The sequence below is a fragment of the Abramis brama genome (genome assembly GCF_963993115.1).
Source record: "Abramis brama genome assembly, chromosome: 17".
NCBI lineage: Eukaryota > Metazoa > Chordata > Actinopteri > Cypriniformes > Leuciscidae > Abramis > Abramis brama.
This window is the reverse complement of record NC_139979.1, coordinates 10,512,997-10,536,537: the sequence shown is the minus strand read 5'-3', so window position 1 is coordinate 10,536,537 and position 23,541 is coordinate 10,512,997. Positions and strand designations below refer to the sequence as shown.

General features: G+C 36.7%; 2 protein-coding genes across 2 annotated transcripts; both read right to left on the bottom strand.

Annotated features, from left to right (window-relative positions):
* Positions 1–548: 548 nt before the first annotated feature.
* bnipl (BCL2 interacting protein like) lies at positions 549–11,352 on the bottom strand. Its single transcript, XM_084087955.1, has 11 exons — positions 11,250–11,352; positions 11,058–11,110; positions 7,399–7,479; positions 7,247–7,317; positions 6,802–7,053; positions 6,482–6,673; positions 6,311–6,413; positions 6,066–6,197; positions 1,926–2,012; positions 1,712–1,810; positions 549–1,553 (listed from the first exon to the last, which is right to left on the bottom strand). Exons 2-11 carry the CDS (start codon positions 11,099–11,101, stop codon positions 1,529–1,531), a joined length of 1,086 nt encoding a protein of 361 aa, XP_083944081.1. The 5' UTR covers positions 11,102–11,110; positions 11,250–11,352; the 3' UTR covers positions 549–1,528.
* A 590-nt stretch (positions 11,353–11,942) lies between these two features.
* On the bottom strand, positions 11,943–23,541 carry prune (prune exopolyphosphatase). The gene is made up of 8 exons (XM_084087953.1): positions 23,367–23,541; positions 19,869–19,973; positions 19,517–19,719; positions 18,802–18,986; positions 18,421–18,579; positions 18,216–18,310; positions 15,140–15,298; positions 11,943–14,720 (listed from the first exon to the last, which is right to left on the bottom strand). The coding sequence occupies exons 1-8, from the start codon at positions 23,403–23,405 to the stop codon at positions 14,310–14,312; spliced, it is 1,356 nt and encodes a 451-aa protein (XP_083944079.1). The 5' UTR covers positions 23,406–23,541; the 3' UTR covers positions 11,943–14,309.

Sequence of the window (23,541 nt, the reverse complement as noted above, 5' to 3'; positions counted from 1 at the left end):
CAAAATTGAAATAGATACCACAGATTCTTGAGAGTTCAATAAGGTTTCACAGCAGTCATTTAAAAACTGCTTATATTTCATGATTGCAGCTCTCTCACAAAATGGAAAAAAAAAGTTTGCCTAATTATTATTTGGCTATTAAATTCCATTTTTTGTGGCAACAATTTTTTATATGTGGTCTAAAAACGATTGAAACCTTTCAATAGTTCATTCATTCATTGAAATGATTTATTTGCTTTGAGTAATCCAAAACATGAACTTTCTACTAAACATTATTGACTGGTTTATAACATCTGGCACAAAGTGTTACAACAGGAATCTTGTTATTTAACCTTCCAGCACTCTCTCTGTTCCTGTTTGTGATTTCAATGCATAAAGAAAAATGTTTCACCTCTCGGCTACCTCACTTCCTCTCACTGCCAGTCCCGGTTTCCTGAAAGGCGCAAAAACTTTTCCATAGCGACTCAAAAAAAAAAAAAAAAAAATTCCAAACCACTATTTTCTCATTACAATTAATAGTGAATCACAACAGTAAATCACAACAGGTATTTAATATAACCCTTTATTTCCTTAAATATCGTAGAAAAGACATGCATGTAGTATATGTGTGCAGTTTGAAAGCTCAGGTTGTTCAAGTGTGGCCTTGTATAAATATTTGCACATAGGAGTCTATTAAATGAAAGCACATTCAATGGGCCACTTTACAGGCAGCAGCAGCAGCTGAACATTAGAGAACATTTCCTTATTTCAGAAGAAAACCAAGACCGATTATATATGGAACGCGTATAAACTGAACAACGGGTTTCTTACAGCAATATTATACACTTAGTTTGTATTGTAATAGCTCTCTGATTTTGCATTAAAAGTTTGCTAGATTTGCACTGATAACATTTTACAGAATAAAAACAAGTTCAATAAAACAGTCAATACCACTTTACAGAAAAGACGAAAACCTGGACGCTGGATGAAAACAGACAGTAGTTTGAAGTACATATACGAATAATGGTTCATACCGGTTTCAAATAACATACAATGAGATTTTGTAACCATTTAGTGCAAATATTAAAATAGAGCCATTAAACAACCTTATTTAATCTAATATTTACCCTTATACAAGTCAAAAAGGGAATTGTTTTTATTACAATATATTTCTATGGTTGTGTATATTTAACTTTTCACGCTTAAATATAAAAGCTTTTATGAAAGGTGTATTGTGTCATTTTGTATAGTCTGGGAAAACACTGCATGTTTGTTAAATGCGATGACGTAAAGCAGGCTTTCGTGTTGTTGGCGGATCTCTCCTGACCCACCTTGAGGTTTGACACAGCTGTGTCCCTCTGAAGGACAACACGTCTTTGTGTTTCATCAAAGAGTCGTCTGGTAGGAAGCAGTGTTTCTGTCATTAGGGCTTTTGCCCATAAAGCTTGACCTTTAACCTCAGCCAGCTCCCGAGTCCCCAGTGTGTATGTACAGTATAACATAAGTATGTACAGTATGTTCACCCCTCCTGTCTTCCCATCAGACACTTTCACCTGTTCATCTGCTCATCATACCTACAGAACAAAACAAATCACTTACACCAATATCATTTCATTCAGTTAAAACAAACTATTTATTATCAAGAATTAATTTTTATTTATGGATTTATCTAAATTATTTAGACTGGGGTAGAAGCTCAGGAAAATGTATCCGGTGTGATGTGGACACTCACTCTCTGATGCAGTCTGGGATTTGCAACTGGTCCACAGGAACAAACTCTGCCAGTTCATGCAAGCTGTGGATGAAGCGCATCTTCCTGCTAAACTTCTCACTGCAAGCGAGAGAGAAACGGTTCAGGCTGAGGGGTTTCGATATTAATACGAAACGTCTAATAATGATTATGACATCTTGTCCTGTTAGCTGAACGAATGATCATCCGTGCTCACCTGATGAACGGTTTGATGACGGTGATTACCGCTCTCACGTACCAGGCCGGGTGAACCACGAAAAGCCCTTTCAAGTCTTTCCTTAACCTGCAGAGGAAAAGAAAGGAAAGAAAATAAAATATATGTAAGACCTCACTCAGGAAAGCAAAGGAAAATACTTTGTATTACCACATAAAACTATTTTGTTTCCAACATCTGCTTTGGTTCTCCCACTAGAGGAGCTGGTAAAATTCCCTGGATTCATGCGGAACATGAGGACACAAAGGAGCAAACGCTGAGCGTCACCCGGACCCGTGTGAAACCACGAGAGGCAGGCCGTTGAATCATGGGACACGGGCAGAAACTTGGAGACGGCAATTTGTTATTCCACTGGTCTACTAGCCCAAAAAAAAAAAATCACCCACAAATAGAACCAGTTCCACTTTTGTTTTGTTTCTTACATGTTATTTAAGTGTTAGGACTTGTAAGACATTATTCTGAATACTACAAAATACTTTATTCTAGTGCTGTCAAATCGATTAATCGCGATTAAACGCATCTAACATAAAAGTCTTTGTTTGTGTGTGTGTATATATATTATTATACAGTTGTGGTCAGAATTAATGGCACCCCTGGTAAATATGATCAAAAATGGCTGCAAAAAAATAAATCTGAATTGACTATCCTTTTGATCTTTCATTCAAAAAATAATTGAAGGGGGGGGGGGGGGGGGGGGGGGGTCCATTTTTTAGCACACCGGGTTGACTAGGAACATGAAATTGTCCAGCTATGACTTCTTGTTTAAATATGAGGAAACACAAAGGCAAAATTCCCTTAATCATCCATCACAATGAGTAAAACCAAAGAATAAAACAATAAAAGATTGTTGAGCATCACAAAATAGAAAGTGGCTGTAAGAGAATAGCTAAAGAATTGAAAATCCCCATTCTGACCATCAGGATAATAATTAAGAAGTTCCAATCAACTAAAGATGTTACGAATCTGCCAGGAAGAGGACGTGTGTCTATATTGTCTTAATAAACGGTGAGGAGGAAAGTTTGAGTGGCCAAAGACTCTACAAGGATCACAGATGGAGAATTGCAGAGATTACTTGAGTCTTGGGGTCTGAAAGCCTAAAAATATATATCAAACAACCCCTACATCCCCACATGTTGTTTGGGAGGGTTTCAAGAAAAATCCTCCTCGCTCCTCCAGAAATAAACTCCAGCATATTCAGTTGTCAGACACGACTGGATCTTCAAAAGGGTCCGGATTCTGTGGTCAGATGAAACAAAAAAAAAAAGGCTTTTTGGCAGCAAACCCACCAGATGTGTTTGGTGCAAACAGGGATAAAAAGTACCCCATGCCTACGGTTAAATATACTGCTGGATCTTATATGTTGTGGGCCTATTTTTTTGCTGGAGGTCCTGGACTTCTTGTTCAGATACATGGTATTATGGAGTCTAGCAAATACCAACAGATAAAAAATCAAAACCTGTCTGCCTCTGCTAAAATCTTATAATGGGCTGTGGTTGGATCTTCCAGCCGGACAATGATCCAAAACAAACATCAAAATCAACACAAAAATGGGTCACTGAGCACAAAATTAAGCTTCTGCCATGACCGTCCCAGTCCCCTAAACTGAACCCTATAGAAAATGAGTGGGCAAAAAAAAAATCACATTTTTTGAATGAAAGATTTATTTTTTACAGCCATTTTTTATCATATTTACCAGGGGTGCCATTAATTCTGACCACCACTGTATATAGTGTGTTTGTGCGTGTCTGTGCATATACAGTATACATACACACACATGACACATACATATACATATATAAAAATTATAATATATATACACATAATATGTAAACAAAGACTTTTATTCTGATCTATATCTGAGTCCAAAAGTCTGAGACTGTCAGCAAAAATCTGTCCATTTTGCATTTTCAAATTTGAATACAATTAAATTAATTACAATTATCTACTACTAACTACAATTTAATTACAATTAAATACATTTTCTAACTTTAAACTTGTTATATATATATATATATATATATATATATATATATATATATATATATATATATATATATATATATATATATATAAAGTGAATTTCAAGAATTTCACACTTTTTTAAATATTTGGTTGGTCCCCCTTCAAACCAAAGTGCTTTTTGTGCTTCAATGGAAGCAAGAATTTCTGACCTATTATACAAAGGAGCTGACATGGTCAATCAGATTCACTTATTGATAAATATTTTGTATTCTTATTTATCAGCATTTTAGCTTTAAATGCCAGAATTTGAATGCGGTCTCAGAATTTTAGAAGGTCAGTGTTTGCACTAAAACTAGAATCAGAGAGCTAAAATTACAGAACTGTATCACAGGGGTTTCCCTTTAGTTTCCGTGGTATTTACATGGACTTCTTTCAGTTATTTTTTCCTCCTCGATTCTGTGAAGTCATGATTGCTGGTGTTTGTTTGTGTTGTTTTCTGTTGCTGTCTGTACAGCAACGAATGAGTGATCTCAGAGGAAACTTCATGCAATGACGCAATGGAGCCAGTAGGAATGACAAATCGGACTTTCAAGAGCATCCCACACTCCTTAGTTCCTCATTTCCCAAACTGATCTCACATGATAAGCCATAACGACCCTGAATTTCCAGAGCATACAATTTCCTCAAATCAAACATTTATAAGAATGACCTTTACCTGGGAGAGTGAAATACGGCTTTGAAATGGCTATGCCAGAATATAGAGAATTTAAACATGAATTTACAATGGTATTTCTTCGACTGGTCAATAATCACAAAACAACCCCTTTTAGGATCTTGACCCGATCCTGACCACCCTTGTTGATTTTGGGATAATGACTGGCTGACTGTACGTTATCCCTTACATAACCACACAGTGATTTAAAAAAAAATAACATTTCCATTTGCGTGACGTCCATTGAGAACAGCTACACTTGCCATGGAGAGCCGACACAAGAGTTATAAACCTTAAGGAACTAATCCTAAATGAAGTATGCAATCTAAAAATGTCTAAATATAGCAGCAAAAAACAAAAAAAAACATGACAGCTGAGAACAGGTCAAAGGTTATCTTAGGAATGTCTGGTAGAACTCTGATAACATGGCCCTGTACGTACGAGTCCACAGCATTCCTATCATATTTCATACAAGGGGCATTAAGAAAGAGAGAGCAGAGGTGGGATCTCATGTTGAACAGGAACTAAACTAAAGGAAGATGACCACAGTCAGAGCTAAGACACAGACGCCCTCTTCTGGAACTGATGGAAATTTACACTGTAGTTCAGTAGGAGTTTGGTGGATTTCAAAATATACAGGAAAATACAGGAATGTTGTGAAGTATTATTACAATTTAAAATAACTGGTTTCTATTTGAATATATTTTAAAATGTAATTTATTGTGATGCGAAGTTGAATTTTCAATCCAGTCTTCAGTGTCACATGATCGTTCAGAAATCTTTCTAATGTGCTGAGTTATCAACAATGTTGAAAACAATTGTGTTGCTTAATATTTTTGTGCTTGTATAAAACATGTATAATGTGACCAAAGATTTCTGTGATATTAAGGTGTATAATCAAATATACAAGCTTAAAAATTAGTCTTTCTCTTCTGGGAAAACGAACCAAAAATATTGATTTTCATCTCCTGTTCAGGGGAGTATACATATTTTTGTCCAATCAAATGATCTTTAGAATGAGGATGTCCCTTCCCCTAATGCCAATAGCAGTATCAAGATGATTTGTTTTGTTTTTCCAGGCTGTCTCAACCTAAATTCTACTGACTCTCTGTTCTGCCACAACTTCCTGTTTCAAAAGAAAACGTTCATTTCTTGATCAGAAAAACAAGTTTTCATTTCATAATCATAATCAAAATTATAATGTAATAATGTTCTCCACCAGACTTTTTTGTTAGCCACATGAGTGGAGAAAAATAGTATAAACCAATAATATCACTAACAGAAATGGAATCCTGATGCATAAAATCAAGTCCCTCCATTCATAACTTTTGGAAAATTCTAAAAACTACGGAAATTGCATGTCTTATGATGTCGTTTCCTGTTGTCTTTAAGCATAAAATTGTTCAACTTGATGATAAATCACAGTAACTACACAGCGACTAGCTCACCTTCTGTCAATGGACATGTAACACTGTCGGAGCCACTTCATGCCAGGCATCTTATTGCGAGGGGCCATTCCACACAGATACACCAATATGTAATTCTCAGACACCATCAAGTCCAACGTGCCAATAATGTACCTAAAGTACCAAAAAATCATTAAATATGCATTTTCCCAGAATAAACATTCAAGTTCCAAAAAATGATCATTGCTTGTAGAGAAAATCCATACCAAATCATCATCAAGTTTTACCTGAACAGATTTTCCATCACATACTCATAATGTTCTATTGTATTTTCTGGTAGGTAGCAGGCAGTAAAGATGATGATGGCTGTCGATCCGTCCCCATAATACCCTATAAAAGAAGGTCAATTTAGTTTGTAATTAACCATGTTCATCCCATCTTGTCCCACAAAAACTCACCTCCATGGGAGAGAACTTGGAGATACGGCTCCAGAACGCTCATGTTGACTTGGTATTCTTGGCCGCCAATATGGAATCGTCTCCATCGCCGCCCATTGCTGTCCACCTGATCCAAGTCCAAGTGTCCCATCTCTGCGTGCTCCAGTAAACTGGCTTTTCTAATCGCTGCTTTACCCATCCTAGGAAGATCATCTGCAATGACCACAGTACTAATGGTAAACCAGTGCGCTCTGAAGATTGGCCTATCCCATACTTCAGCATGTGATCTCAAAGGAAACAATAAACAACACAACCCTAATGAGAGTCAAAATAATTAATACCTTCCCACTCCAAGTCGTGCATGCTGTCTGGGAAGTTGCAAGACTCGCTGTCTGAGGGGGTCTCTAAGGCCTCTAGGTTAATGTCCATCTCTAGGTCATCCTCAGCGGATGGTGAAAGGGCGGAAGCGTCAAACTCATCTGATTTCATGCTCCGGTCCATAGAGGTTTTGTCCAGTGTTAAACTAAGCGCCGGGGCAACTAGTCGCTTCTTCCTCACAGTATTACCTGTCAGGGCCAGGCTGGTTGGTGGGACTAGTGGAAAAAAAGGAAAAGAGCGGTCAGCCCTGGCAATGGCAAATACTATATATACACATTACTGTTCAAAAGTTTGTGGTCAGTCAGTAAACCTGTTCAAAAGTTTTGAACAGTAGCGTGTATACATACAAGTCCTAAATAATTTAAGAGACATATTTTGGCCAGTAACTAAATGGAAAAATGAAGTTACCAGGCCTGTTTCCCTCAGCTCCAGGGCTTTCCGGTTCATCATCAGGACTCTGTGTGTCCTCAGGAAGGGGCCTACAAAGATCACATTATTTAATCCCATTTGCACTCGAGATGAACATAGATAAGGTGCATGTACCTGTTAGTGCAGATTACCTGGGAAACTCCTCATCCTGCCATTCCTCACGGAGCTCCATGTCGGGGATAAAGGCCGATGTCTTGCCTTTTTCCAAATGTCTGCATGCATGAATTGAAAATGTAAAGTAAGGCACAGGGGCTTCATGATCCATACGCTACAATTTGATTAATTATTAACCATTAAATTCTAAGCATACCAACTTACTCCGCAATTTTGTCAAGATAAAATTCCAGGTTTGTTTGTTTTAATTACAAAACAGGTCAGCACAAGATCCATGTATATAAAGTATTTAATATGCAGCCACTTGCAAATGTTTCAAATTGAATTCCTGCAGTGAATGACAGAACCCGATTTAATCGTTGATGATATATAAATGCGTATATTTGCATCTCATGCAATCATTTTAGCTGCAAAACAAAATATTCAACACCAAATCTGTCTCTCCCAATTCCCTAATCGCTTTATGTTAAAATATAGCATTTGTTTTTTAAACGTTTGGTGAAATAAACCTTTCTAAAGTTATAAAAATAATTATGTTTCTAAAGTTTTCTAAAATAATTAGTTTAAAGTCTGGGTCTTTAAAAACCCATTTTTAAATCCCAATATCTAGATTTCACTTATTCTTTGCTACTCAATGAAATGCAAAACCTGCCTTTTAACAGCATACACTCTCAGAAAAAAAGGTACAAAAGCTGTCACTGTGGCGGTACCACAGCACATTAAAAATAATAATGATAAAAAACCCTCAGTGTATTCATTTCCAAAGTCTAGCAGTACATAAAGTTTTGAAATCTGGACTCATTTTGTCCTGTCTTTGAATAACACTGACATCTGATTGTTGTCAATGATCAATTGATAGTTCACCCAAAATTGTCTGAAAAGGTATGTCATTATTTACTTACCCCCTAAAGTTGTTCCAAACCTGTATGGATTTCTTTCTTCTGCTGAACACAAAATAAGATATTTTGACGAATATGGGTTAGAGTTGATGGGCCCCATGGACTTACATAGTAGGCTATTTTACGGAAGTCAATGGGGCCCATCAACTGTTTAGTTACAGACATTCTTCAAAATATCTTCTTTTGTGTTCAGCAGAAGAAAGAAATTCAAACAAGAACAGGAACATCTTAAATGTGAGTAAATGATGACAGAATTTTTATTTTTGGATGAACTATCCCTTTAAGAGCAGAAGTTACGAATTTTTTTGGAAACAATTTTGAAAAGAGACGGACGGACGGTCAGACCGATAGATGTAAAACTGTAAATGAACATTAAACCGTGTTGGATCAAAACAGCACGTAATAACAGGGCAGTGTAGCCTACACTTGAAACCTCGTTAACGCCCATCACATCGCTCTTTATGGACATATGTAAATAATGACAATGTAAACATGCTGAACTCACCTTTTCAACAAGCACGTAGATGCGTATCAAAAACAAATCCCTTCTTCATTTGACAAAAAAACAAAAAAAGCATTGCCTAAAAACATTAGCCTAAGTGCTATATTTAATGGATGTATTAGGCTATAGGATACTGATGTAAAACTTCGCTATTTACCTTTCCTTTACAACGACAAGGGCGATTCTCTACCCAACTGAAGCAAGCACCTTCATGCCAAACTCAGAATTCAGCCAATCAGAGCGCGTCACACCTGATGACGCAGCCTCCGCACCTGAGAGAGCTGTTAAACGCCCCGCCCACAAATCTACAACACCGTACACCAAGACATCATACCTCACACCTCATGCATCACACCTGTGGCTGTTGAGATTTACGCTGCCTTCACGTTCTATCGGAATTATTGTAAATATCATTTAAAAAATTGGACATGAACAAAATTTCATAATTTAAAAAATTATAAAAGTTAGGAGCTTGCCATAAATGGCTGCATTTAATACATGTGTGATGTGCAAAATTTGGTTTTGTCAACACTGAAAAATGTGACGTTTGAAACCATCATGTATCAAGTTTTTATTTAGGCCTACTCAATATTTCTCAATATTTTAAATAAATATTTGACCTTCATTTTTGTGTCTGTCAGTGTTATTTAGAGGTTATCCGTGAAAATATATCGAGCAATTTTGTAAGACAACGGAAGTAGTAGGAGATGCGCCATATGAATACCTCTAAACTGATCAGATTCATCCCAAATATATACTATTAAATATGTTATATTAATTTTTTTTTCTTCTGGTTCTACTATCCGAAATACTAGGCCTATATATACTGAAAATAGCAGTAGTGAACTGATTTGAACTGAAATGTTCCTGATTTTACCTCAAGCATTTCTTTACGTCACACATGTGGTAATTACACGTGGCATTAATGACCAGAAAATCTAGTTTTGTTTTCAGCTGATTCCAGGCAGTCAGTGAGCCGGTGTGCTCCTGTTGTCAGCAACATAAGAGCTTCTGCTGTAACTGAACCGGTTTCTGATAGCCACTAGCCAGTAACACCAAATTCATTCAGATCTTGATGATAATGTCTTTGCTTCAAACCTGTAATCTTTATACATACACTATTGTCCAGCAAGATTGCTCAGAGATTATACATTATTTCAAACATTACCTGCTCTAACATAATAGGCTGTGCCTCACTGTGTTGTGTGTAATCTCAAATCCAGTGTTGTCAGGCATTATCAGATGGAATTTTAAGAAATATGTAAGGCATTTTTAGGACAATGACTATGACAACTGTGGCAGACAACATGTTACATCCAATGAAGCATGACAGTGTATAGGCTACTGTTTCAGCAATTGTTGTAACTCTTACAAGATTTAGTAAAGTAATCGCCTGTTGTGAAAACCTTTTTGTACCGGCTTGTAAGATGCTTTAGCAACTCATTCTGGAACTTACTGTATTAAGGATACAGGCATTATTAGATTTAGTCATATCACATAAACACTGAGGGCTTTTAATGACACTAAGTTTCATGCATTCTCGTCTTGTCCGGACATGAACATGGAATTCAGTATGGAAATTAACAAGTCAAAAGACCTATTCTGTGAATGACAGAAGCATTATTATTGCATAAAAGCTTTCATATCATCTCCATTTTACACTCTAAAAATGACTGTTTTTTTTTGTTTTTTTTGAAGTGGTGCTGGTGAAAATCAATCATTACAGATTGTTGTAAAAGTACTTTCTGCGTTAACATTATAATATTATAACACTTTACTAAACTGGCATTTTTAACTCATAAAAGCAGCGAAACCCTTGTTATTATAGTGTAAATGTCAGAAAATCTGATGATCCGTCAGGTGACAGGATATGAGAGGTGATGTCTTTCTGTGTGGTTATTAGGTCTCAAATATTAGTCAAGAAGTTTGGCAAAAGTGCCGGAAATCAGTTCAACTGCAACTTCCTTTTTTCTAAAATCCTCTTTTCTAAATAAACAGATACAGAAGTTGTACAAGGATTTCTCTCGTGTCTTACTACTGTCCACTTCACAGCGCAACAGAACAACCAACGACTCGTAAACTCATCTCTGGTTTATCCAGTATGTGCTTATGACCTCTTCTGATGCTTGTTTTGATCTTATAAATGTGTTTGACCATGTAACTGAAACCTTGAGGCCATGTTATCATTATATTGTGTACGAATCCATTACTTTATTAATGTTACTTCAGTATTTAGGGACAGATTTGACAACAGGCAATCTAAATTTTGACTTACCCATTTTGCAGGTATCCTTCCTTCTGGTCTGAGTAAGTCCCCATGTCTAAAGTCTTTAAAAGCAAGTGTCTAGATTAGAAATGCATTCAGTGTACTCAGTTGATGAGCATGACATGAGGTGGTTTATGAGCTTCGCCACAATGGCAGCCAGTTTCAGTGACTGTATCTTGTGTCTTGTGTTAAGGAACTCACCCTGACTGTCAGTACAGGTTTTTCAACATTTCTGACTTCTGCTGACTGAATTGTCTGTCTCCCATTGGTTCAGCTGCTTTGAGCACTTCTGCTCCCCCACAGGGAAGGCTGGGAAGGTGGAGGAAGAAGCCACAAAAAGGCATAACTTCATGGTCCTAATACCCTTGAAGTTACAAGCTTCTCCAAAGGAAAACTGTCTACATATCATTTGATTATTTTATTATTAGGTACATACACTACTTTTCGAAAGTTTGGGGTCAGTAAGATCTTTGTTTTTGAAAAAAATTAAGACTTTTATTCTGTAAGGGTGGATTAAATCAACGAAAAGTGAAAGTAAAGACAATTACATTGTTACAAAAACATTCTGTTTAAAATAAATTCTGTTCTTTAAGGGCTTTCTAATCATCAAAGAATCCTGAAAAAAAGTATCACGGTTTCCACAAAGATATTACACAACACAACTGTTTTTAACATTCATAATAAAAATAAACGTTACTCTGAAGGATCATGTGACTGAAGATTGGAGTAATGGCTGGTGAAAATTCAGCTTTGCCATCACAGGAATAAATTACAAGTAGAAAACTACATTGTTTTTACTCTATTTTTGATCAAATAAATGCAGCCTTGGTGACGATAAAAAATGAGATTGTAATGTAACTACCTTTTTTATAGATAAACCTCACAAACCAAATATGGAGCAATATGAAAATGTTTTATTGATATTGAGTCCAGGAATATTTTGCCTTGGCAATAAAATACGGCACAGAGGATGCGCTCTTGAATATCCTGCTATACAACCCTAGCACATTAATACATTGACATTGAATCAACATTGAATACAACATTATTATGATATTGGCATTATTCAGTGTGCATGCAGCAATCTTCTGCTGTCACCATGTCAAATCTCACCAAACTAACAGTCAGGGTTAATTCACACAGGATACACGACACCTCAAAATACCAACAAACCATCTAATATGTTTCAAGTCCAATATAAACTGATTATTTTGTGTGTGTGAAATCATGACTAAACTAGTAATTTTACTTCTATGAACAAAAAAAAAAAACGCCTTTATATAACTGTCCAATAAAATGCGTCATCATATAAGATTCATCCAATTAGGCCTTTTTAATACCTTAGATTGAGCTTTTGTATTTACTAATATAATGAATACTATCATTATAATGATAGCCCAGTATGAAACGATACTGATTATGAGTGCCAGATGGTGACTGATCTCTAATAACTGTTAATAAGCTGAAGGCCATATGTGACCCTGTACCACAAAACCAGTCACATGGGTAATTTTTTTTAAATTGAGATTTATACATCATCTGAAAGCTGAATAAATAAGCTTTCCATTGATGTTTGTTAGGATAGGACAATATTTGGCCGAGATACAACTATTTGAAAACCTGGAATCTGAGGGAGCAAAAAAATGGAAACATTGAGAAAATCACTTTTAAAGTTGTCCATTTATGGACGAGATTGTGCTGCATTCACTCAAAAATAAATGTTTTATATATTTACGGTAGGGAATTTTCAAAATATCTTCATGAAACATGATCTTTACTTAATATCCTAATGATTTTTGGCATAAAAGAAAAATCGATAATTTTGACCCATACAATGTATTGTTGGCTATTGCCACAAATATACCCGTGCGACTTGTGACTGGTTTTGTGATCCAGGGTCACATATAACAAATCAAAAGGACAGTTCATGATAGCAACCCTTTTTTTAACCCCTACTTTTAAAACCTAAATCATCTAGTAATAGCTTACTAGAAATCAACAAAATACTGAACTTATACATTTTAAAACTCAAGTGATCAAATGCTTAACATGCCTCACACACAAATACAACTGAGGTCTTTGGTTGAATTTGGTAAAATTTAATAGAGTAAAATGCAGGTGCCCTGATTCTAACCAGGAGCAGGTCAGTTAACACCTATAACATGCAAAAGGCCACAGAGGGGTTACACTCACTTTTCATTTACCAACAATCACTCTTTTACAATATTAATGGGGAATCATGACAAGATGTACTAATCCGATGCATCTTCATTTACATCCGCTGTTGCGTGAGATCAATTTAAGATCTATCATTTTGATTTGCTTGTATATGCTTATATACGCACACTGGAAGCCTAGCAGACAAGCAGGCAGCACTGTCAAAACATTTATTTATTATACATGTATATTATATATTTTTATGTATGTGTATATGCAACTAACTTTCAAAGTTTGACACAAATTACAGCCAGCTAAAAAGTAAAACAGTGCATATCGGTATCCAGATGAGATTAAAACTTCTCTTGCCTGCTAGGCTAACACTGTACGAGTACTGTAAATGCCTTTTCCACTCACTTTTACAAATCAAGGAACAAGTCCAAATTATTTTAATGCGGGTTTCAATGCCATGCAACAGATGTGGGTCTGCAGACAAGCTAAAAATAACTTCTATAATACTACAAAGAATGTTAGTGGCAACAAAAGCTGTGATAAATACCACCTTATAATTACTTGTATAATAACGGAAATTAATTCGGAATTAGTTAATTCTATCAATTGTCAGTCGCTAGCTTGCACTGGGTGCATATTGTCGATATTAGATCTGAATAAGTTCACGTTTACCTGGAAATAGATTGGACCACACACCAAAAAAAGAAAAAGGTGTGGGGGAGTCAAAGCCCCAAATTACTCAATCAAAGAGTAATTTAGAAGATCGAATATGAATACTACTGAGACCAATAAATAAATGGGCTAAACCTGAAATTTTACAGTCCTTTTTATGACACCCAAACTTTAAACATCTTATATATGATGCATTTATGTAATGCTCCATTTGAATCATCCTGTACCAGTCCTTAGAAAGTCAACAGAATGGTCTCTTCAGACCGTATCGTACCTTTGTGAGTTAACCAGATCAAAAAAGTGCCATTACATTCTCCTGCCCTGATGCACCACTGCTGTATGTCCACTGCATCCTGAAGACGCAGAGGGACTTCACTTCTCCAGCTCTTAACCAAGACTCTCTTGGACAACAGGTCTTCATCATTGTCCTTCAGGAGACGAGTCCTCCATGCTGGCCATCTTGCTAACTTTCTCCACCAAAACCTCTGGGCTGATTTTTGGTAGGCCATTGTCCAATGGACAACCCTCAACCAGACTGTTCATTGGCGTTGGAGGAAACTGAGTATCGTCCTCAATCCCAGCGTCCTCAGGACATTGCTGTGAGTCACTCTGGTCCTGATAAGAATAATAGTCCAGATCTAGGTCTTCGATGTTCCCACTTTGAGCCACTTTCCTTTCCCTCTCCTTCAGGAAGTCTGTGATTATGGGCATAACCTTCTTACGGGACGCCAGTGTGTTACCCTGTATATAGGCCTTCACGTCCGGATATGGACTGCTCATTGGCTTAAGGTCCAGACTGGGGGTTTTGGCTTTTTCTAGTGCTTTACTCATCTATGAAAAACAATATAGATATCAATTAGAACAGATTAGAACTTATTTTATACACTACATTTCAAAAGTTTGGGGTCGGTAAGATTTTGTCATTTTTTGAATGAAGGCTGCAATTTAGAAAAACTGTTTTCTATTTTAATATATTTTAAAATGTAATTTATTCCTGTGATGGTAAAGCTTTTCAGCATCATTACTCCAGTCTTCAGTGTCACATGATCCTTCAGCAATCATTCTCATATGCTGATTTGGTGCTAAAGAAACTTTTCTCCTTATTATCAGTGTTGAAGACTGCTTAATTATTATTATTTTTTGTGGTAAACAATTTTTTTCAGGATTCTTTGATAAATAGAAAGACTATGATGAATTTATTAGACATCTGTAGGCTCATTTCCCTAATAAGTGTAAAGTGTACTGAGTACCTCTTCTCGGTAGACAGTGCTGGAACTGTAGACGGCGAGCTGTCGGAAGGGCTCCTTGTTGTCTTTGAAAAAGATTGTCATTGCAACCAGCAGGTTGTAGCTGTGTTTGTGGCAGAACTCACAGAGGTCCTGCTGTAGGCCATGCCTCTGAAGAAAATCCTAAAGACAGAACAGCTCTTTTAACATATGAGCATTACATTCACAAACTGATCTGGAGACACACATTTCCAACGCCCAATATTGTTCTTCTGCCGTTTACTGTTTTGACTCCTTTGAATTCCAACATATATCTTTTTTTTTCTGCTGTTAGTAAAATTTTATTATGACTGTATGGTATTTTAAAGAAATAATTTATGACTGAAAACTATAATTTTTAAAATATGCATATCAAACATAATTTCTTTTTATAACACCTCTGATTCTTGTCAATCAATTGGACAAATGTTTCTACATATCTTTAATGGCCACTCACATTATTCCTGACAGTTAAAATAATAAAATAATAAACATTAAATAGATGGAATTATTACTTTGAAGTAATAAAGTGAGATTCTGTGGGTAATGTTTATTTACAAGAGTCATAACTTCTGATTCAGCAACATTCTGTCTTATTATTGTATGTGTACCAACAAGAGGACAGGAGAGTCTGTCACGGAGGTTAACGTCTGGTGTAATCAGTGGGTGTGTGAGACGAGCCGCCCAGCCCTGCGGTGAGTCTGGGTGTGTCTGAATTGGATTCGTTGTGCTCCAGTATTAATGAGGAATTCATGTCATGAGTCATGAGGATGGGCACATGAGCACATGTGCCCACAACAAGAGCTTCTTACTTTTCTGAATCTACATTCCCTCTTTGAGGAACCAAGTACTGAGGCTAAATGCATAGCACAAACACAAGATTCACTTCATTCAAGAGGAAACATGTAATTTGCATGAGATCTTCTAAATTTAAAGTCCTGCCAGAGTGTTTCAGAAAGGCTGCAATTATGCAATGAGATTCCATACATAACTTAAAGGTTACAGAGATTATAGAGATGCACCAATACAATCACCAATGTTTAATTATTGATCAAAATATAAGCTATTGCAATTAGCCACAAGCATGAAACAGCGGATCTTTTGTTTTTGGCCATGAATCAAATGTCACTGTTTACTTGCGCTGTAAGTATTATTAAATATCAAGATGAAATCCAAAGATATTTTTAAGAACACAAGAATACATCCTGCAGGTGCAGCGAACAATTATTATTATTATTTTTTATTTAGGGTTTGACAAGGCAGGACAAAACCCTGAAAAGTATCAAACATAACACATCCTCAAGACAATCTTATGTACCTAATTTAAAAAATGTTTTTTATTAAAACAACAAAAACAAACAAATGGAGTAAAACAGATGCACAGAAAACTGATGAACTGTCCTTGAGTAGTTTAGTAAAAGTACGTATTGTGGCCTCGTCGCGCCTCTCACTCAGTGATGGGAGAGTGGAAGTTGGAACACCTATTATCCGACAGCAACAGTTTTGGACCCTCTCTAACTCATCAGAGACCTTTAGGTAGTCCACCCCATGCTGGGCTAGCGTACTCAAGAACTGGCCATATAAAAGTCAAATATACTTTCATTAAAAACATCACAAGGGAGACCTGCATTTTTAGCAACACGGAGATACTGGATTCTAGGACGCACCTTCGAAATCATGAACTTAAAGGGGACATATCATGCCAAATGCACTTTTTTAGCCCTTAAATGCATTTTGTTGTATATTTGGAGTGTTTAGAAGTACAGAAAATATGAAATTATTCTCTTCAGGTGCTTCGTTGATATCTTTATATTCTGTTTTGGTCATATTTTTCAACCTGTTCCGATTTTTCTGTTATCTATGACGTTTTTTGAACTATTACGTCACAGTATTTGCAGCGGAACTGCCAAATAAGGACATTGACTTCCGGCCCACCACTTCCAGCAATTCGCCATTTTTATTTCTCGCTGCAATTTTGTAGTCCAAGCTAAAGGATGCAGAAGTTACGAGAGGGTAAGTTAAAATGTTCGGTTGTTGGATGTAGTAACCCACACGCTTCATTACACCGTCTAATGTAGATGAACTGCTGCGCTTGTGACAGGGCGCATGTTTAACTGAAAGAACTAACAGAGAGAGAGACCCGGTCGCGCGCACGCTCACTCTCTCTTCAGAGCCAGGCGAAAGTGTAAACAAGACATCACCGTCTCCAAACTAGGCGCTGTCTTGCTCTCTCTCCCTCGCACATATTAATCAAAATAAATCGACACGGTGGTAAAAGGTCGGAAGACCAAAGTTTCATGTGTAAATACAGTACACACCATTGCGATACATCCATATGAAGACGTTGTTCTACAGGTTCGTCGTCTTCATTTTCATCTCGCTCCGGCTCCGACTCTGGCTCGAACATGTAAGGCTGGCTGGACAAGTCTTCCGTTGTTGACATTTTGTTAATAACGTGTGAATAAAAAGTTTCTGTGCCGCTAGATAATCGTATCTCTGCTATCAAACTACAAAAATGGCCGAACGGGGTGGAGTTGAATCACTGCAACCTGGAGAGGGGGCGGGGTATGAAGTGTCTCAATTGTATTTAAAGAGACCGCACCAAAACGAGTTGCTCTCAGACGCACATCAGAAAAGGGGTAGAAAAGGGGCCTGTGGAGCTATAATAATGAGGAATTCAGACCCAAGCATTGCAGTTCCGCTTTATATAGACTACAAATGTATGATTTATATGTAAAAAGGAACAATTTAAAAGCATGATATGTCTCCTTTAATGTGGGCGTCCCACGACAAATCAGAAGAAATTTGAACTCCAACTAATTTGTAATGTTCCATCATAACTTCTTTGTAGGGGTGTAATTAAATCCTTTAAAACATCATTCAAATACAAAACAGCAATTTGATGACATAATTTCAAGAAATATGCAAAGAAAGTGGCAAAATATCAGAATCTGAATATATCTACATAAATATCTGCATAAATATCAGTTTTTGTTAAAAGCTGTATCAACCAAAAACATCCAAATCACCATGAAGTGAAAGATGTCATAACAGTACTGACCTCTAGTGTCATGTAAATGACACTGACAGCCAAGTTCAGATCCCCAGTGGATGCAGCTTTCATGTCTTTCAACAGCATCTGCTCCGTGGAGAGGCCTGAAGTACAGAGCAGTATTGCGAAATTTCTTTTGAACACATGCTTTAAAGTTTTAATGCGTCGACAAGCAGTTTGATTCATTAGCCTACACAATAAAAGATTCTCTCACCTGACACGTCAAACATGGCATTCTGCAGCGACTGAAACAGAGCGCCCCTCGGAGGCAGCTTTGGAAAATGCTTCTCCAAAAAGATGGCGTACTGGCTGTCCTTAGGGGTGACTTTACCTGCCTCAGGTGCCATGTTAACACAGTCTAGGATAATGCTACCTGTCAACACAAGGCAGAAATACATTCTGCAAGTTAACAAGATTTTATCTTTCTGCTGACATCTCACATCTTTATCATATTGCATGTACAAGTCAATCTGCTCCAGCTAAATGCCACTGAAGACCATGCTGAGCCCATCTGATGTCTAACAGTGTCTAGCAGATTGAACAGCAGTCATGCTGACATTCCTCGCTGTGTTTATCATGTCGCCATGACACTCACCGTATAAAAGCTGAGCCACTTGTTGGTCGAGTACCTCAGGTGCTTTTTGGGCAATGAGTTCTGTCACCAACGTGGCACAGGAGCCCACGGTCTCCACGGTGACGGGGCAGGAGGGAGATGAGGGCCTCTGAAGGAGATGATGGTCAATCACTTGTACAACTGCATCCTCCAGCTCACTGTCAGCACTACAGAATAAAACAGATTTATTATAAAAGAACAGACAGACCTAAATCATTTCAGAACTTGGTTGGCATTTGGAGGTAGATATAAATAACCATTATTGTAACAATATTCTGATATTTATTTTTTGTTGCCATTTATTTACATACAATTAGCCATATATTTGTGGTTATTATTATTATTATAGTACATATATGGATATATACATACATATACGGTTTTTCAATGTTTTTGAAAGATGTTTCTTGCAGCATTTGTATTTTATTTTAATTTAATTTAAATTTTTTATTTTTTTTTAATCTTACTGACCACAAACCTTTGAACAGTATATATATATGTATATATATATATATATATATATATATATATATATATATATATATTAAAATGAAAATTCACTATAGAGTTCAAATTCATTAATTAGTTCAAATTTGACTCATTTATCATTTCTTTTTTTTATGTGATTGTGAAGATGGAAGATGAAGCATGGTGCAATATAGCCTATGTATTGAACTGAACAGAACAGAACACTGACCTGGGCAGAACATTATGGTCAACCAGGGTCAGCGTTAGCTGTTTGTTCTTGTGCAGGCCGTGGAGGTCCACCTCGTCCCTGAAAAGCAGGTAGTCCTGCGACAGACCGGTTTCTCTCAGCAGAAAGATGCTGTCAGAGCGCAAGGGAAACTCAGCCCGTGGGATGTTGAGTACAGGCACCGGTAACCTCTTACAATCAAGACTCTACAACAGGTCAACAATAATGATGAACAAAACAATAATCCTCAACCTCCAGTACAGAATTATCACGTCTATTATCTCCAGCACAATTTAAAGCTTTCCAAGAACAACACAGCAGATATGGTTGGCTTATTAGATTGGACATTGCATACCTTTGAAAGAAAGTAGGCGAAGGTCAGGGCCGATACCATGGAGTCCACATCACAAGCTTCATTTCCCATGACGACATGCAGCCCTGGGCTGTTCTTACTACAACCCTGAGAATGAAGGAGAATAATGTCAAAGGCTATTGGACTAATATAGGACAATAATTCATTACGTACAACTGCAAGCCTAGTTCTTCATAACAAGGCTTTGGTGGCCTCTATTAAACTGCAGGCTGAAATACAAAACTAAAATGTCTGTGGTTTTTGTGTATGCACACATATTTACAGCAAGTAAACTACATGACAAGCTGAAAATGTATCCAATAGGCCTTCATCTGACAAACAATGTTTGACTTATAATCAACCAGTCACTCTATATCACTGACAGCCAGTGTGAGGAGTGGTGCAATGTGTCAAAGATAAAACACATTCTGAGGCTTCTCAACAAACATAGACCAGCAGTGTATTCCTTAACAGATGACAACAAAACAGATTTTCTTTTATGTTTAATATTTGTTTTTAAAGTTGTTCTTATAGTACACCCAAAAATGACAATTCTACCATACTATACTCAACTTCTTGTGTTCGAAACCTGTATGACTTTCTTTTATCCATGGAACATAAAAGGAGATGTTGACTGCTTTTTTACATACAATAAAACCATTTAGTGATGAGGGGTTATCAATAAAAGACTAAAAGAAGCTCCATATAAGTAGTGTGTACAACCTACGTACCATGTAGTCAAATGGTATATTTGTGTGAGGAACAGACCTGAAATGTCTTTCTTCCAAGTCAAATCTCATTCGCATATCCACATTTTTAAACTTGCCATGTGAAGACATTTTAATGTCAAATGGCTTTAAATTTTGCATGTCTTGTAACCGATTACATAGCAAGTATGATTAAAGGCCACGTTCACATCACAGTTCAGTTATTTTCAGAAATCACAACCGCATTCTTGGAAAACCTGCGCTGTGTGAACGCAACCGGACTGGACAGCTAGTTGTCTGCCACATCATCCAGTGCGAGAAGGCCGCTCTGCACTGCACAACCACAGCACAGTCTATGTTGAATTTAAATTTCATTTAAATAAAAATTGAAATTGAAATAAAACAAAATCTAAAAACTTACTGTATAGGCAAAATTTCTTATTTTCATTTAGTTTAACTTTACGTGCTAAAACTAAAACTGAAATAAAAAATAATAAAAAACTAGACATATTATAAAAAAATAATAAAAATGTATTACAAAATTACTAAAACTTGAGCTAAAATGAAAAATATCAAAATAAAAATGTATTACAAAATTACTAAAACTTGAGCTAAAATGAAAAATATCAAAATAGAAATTAATTCAAAATATTAATAAAAACTCTAATAAATACTCTAATAATGATAACACTAATAAAATAACACCGGCTTCAGAAGACAGAAGGAATTTACACTACCGTATAAAAGTTTGGGGTCTGTTAGATTTAATGTTTTTGAAAAAAGTTTCTCATGCTCACTAAGGTTGCATTTATTTATTTATTATATTATACATTTATATGAAAATACAGAAGAAAAAAAACTGTAAAATCGTGAAATATTACTACAATTCAAAATAACGGTTTTGTATTTTAATATATTTTAAAATATTATTTATTTCTGTGATGCAAAGCTGAATTTTCAGCATCATTACTCCAGTCTTCAATGTCCCATGATCCTTCAGATACAATATGCTGATTTCATGCTCAAGAATTTTTTTTTATTATAATCAATGTTGAAAACAGTTGTGCTGCTTAATATTTTTAGGGAAACCAAACTTTGTAATACCTCTTTTTCAAGATTTTTTGAGGAATATAAAGTAAACATTTTTTTGCATCATTGCAAACAAAAGGATTAGGCTACTTTCTAAAATAAAAAATACTGACCCCACAATTTTGAACAATAGTGTAGTTATGGACTAGATTTATGTTACTTAAAATACGCTTTCTTTTTTTGGAGCTTGAGAACCCACAACTCCATATCAAAGCCAATTTGCTGAACCACTTGTGAGACGAAGAGCACTTTTAATAGAATTACACTGAATGCATCACCCTGGATTCAACAAAGCCTTTTATATCTCCCCATGATGACTCCTCATCCAGCGTTAATTAGCATTTGGCCTTCTCCATTACTCCAGCCGAATACAGAAGGCATCTGTGACGTCAGCATTAGGCTAAATGATGTACTCTGATCTGGGCAACCAGCTGGGGTTTGTTTTAAATACTGAATGATGGACTGTCAACACAGACTGACTGAGCTCACAGCTGGCACAGACCAGGGGTGAGGCTTGTTTAGGGTGAGCTTTTGGCAAACTCTCTCTCTTCTCATGTGATAATCATCACCAAAAACCTTGTTAGATGGGGAAGTGCAGGGAAAAAAAGGCTTATTCATGCCCATATGTGCACGGCCGGTGGGACAGCACAGGAAGTTAGTCACTGCAATGTGAAATGGACCACGGGATGGTGAGTAAACAGTACAGAACCTGTGGGTCTTGGGTCAGTGTGGAAAGAACTCTAGTGTGCACTCTCTATTTGCAATCTCATGCTTCAGTGCAGACAAAAAGCACTTTAACCACAAGTGCAACAGTATCATTTTTTCAATCATTGACTAAATTAGTTAAAGAACCCATTTCTGCTTACTTCCTTGAGCTGAGAGTCTCAAAGTAAACACACAGGACTTCATACTATCGGCCCAGCAGTTGGTGAGCGCCGGTGTCAGGGTGTTTGGGTTTAAAACAACAGTGTTTAAGGTACAGAGACGCACTGCTGTTGGACAGATGCTGTCAGGAAGGATCATATGCAAAGGACAGTCACAGCAGGTGTTATTGTCTCTGCAAATAGGGCCACCTTCAGTCTTGAAACTGAGCACATTAAGCTGTAAAACTAGAAAAGTGGGAATTTTTCTTATTGACTAAACACACTGGCAGAAAATAGTAAACATATTCTAGATGGATTTGCACCAAACAGCTGAACAAACTGACCTTCTCAAACTGCTAAGCATGGCAAAGCTGTGTGTGTATATATATATATATATACGTGTGTGTGTGTGTATGTCATTGCCTGGTACATGAAATGGTGATATAAAAACACGACAGTTAACTCTTTTTGTATAAAAAATATTATAATAAAACGTGTAATTAATATTGTGTAACAAATGTAAACAAACAAACTTGTGTGCTTTTTCTCTCAATGCATGTGATGTGGTCGTTTCTGTCATTGGCGCATGCGGCCAGGGTCTGTGCACGCGCGTCATACCATATGACTTGTTATGTCAATATCAAGTGTACATCAAACAAAGCATGCATTATTTTTCACACCAAGCTATCATATACGGCAAACATGTTTATGAATGTCTCTCAACATACAGAAAGTGCAAGAACTGGCCACTGGCCATATTTTAAGTGGGTAAAATGGTAGTAGCCAAGCCAGCATACCACGAGCACTACCCACTCTTTAAGCGTACAGTACCATAATCTTACCTTAATCACATCACAACAGCTCCGTAAATATGCCTCCATTGTTACACGGAGCCCGAAGGTTTTTATGTAACGAAAAATCCTGAAGGAGTGTAAAATGTCCTTCAGTGCCTCTGAAATGTGAAGTGTCTCGGCGGTTGACTGTGTGCAAGTTGCCACTCGGAATTCAGAGGTTTGA

What these genes read in the sequence shown, in the direction of transcription:
- bnipl (XM_084087955.1), bottom strand. Translation starts at nt 11,101, where the DNA reads ATGGGGACTTACTCAGACCAGAAGGAAGGATACCTGCAAAATGG. An exon ending in GTGATGGAAAATCTGTTCAG is followed by an intron (nt 6,198 to 6,310) that starts GTAAAACTTGAT and finishes TTGGTACTTTAG; the next exon opens with GTACATTATTGGCACGTTGG. An exon ending in TACATGTCCATTGACAGAAG is followed by an intron (nt 2,013 to 6,065) that starts GTGAGCTAGTCG and finishes TTTCCTCTGCAG; the next exon opens with GTTAAGGAAAGACTTGAAAG.
- prune (XM_084087953.1), bottom strand. Translation starts at nt 23,405, where the DNA reads ATGGAGGCATATTTACGGAGCTGTTGTGATGTGATTAAG. An exon ending in GACCATAATGTTCTGCCCAG is followed by an intron (nt 18,987 to 19,516) that starts GTCAGTGTTCTG and finishes TTTATTCTGTAG; the next exon opens with TGCTGACAGTGAGCTGGAGG. An exon ending in TGCCATGTTTGACGTGTCAG is followed by an intron (nt 18,311 to 18,420) that starts GTGAGAGAATCT and finishes TCTGTACTTCAG; the next exon opens with GCCTCTCCACGGAGCAGATG.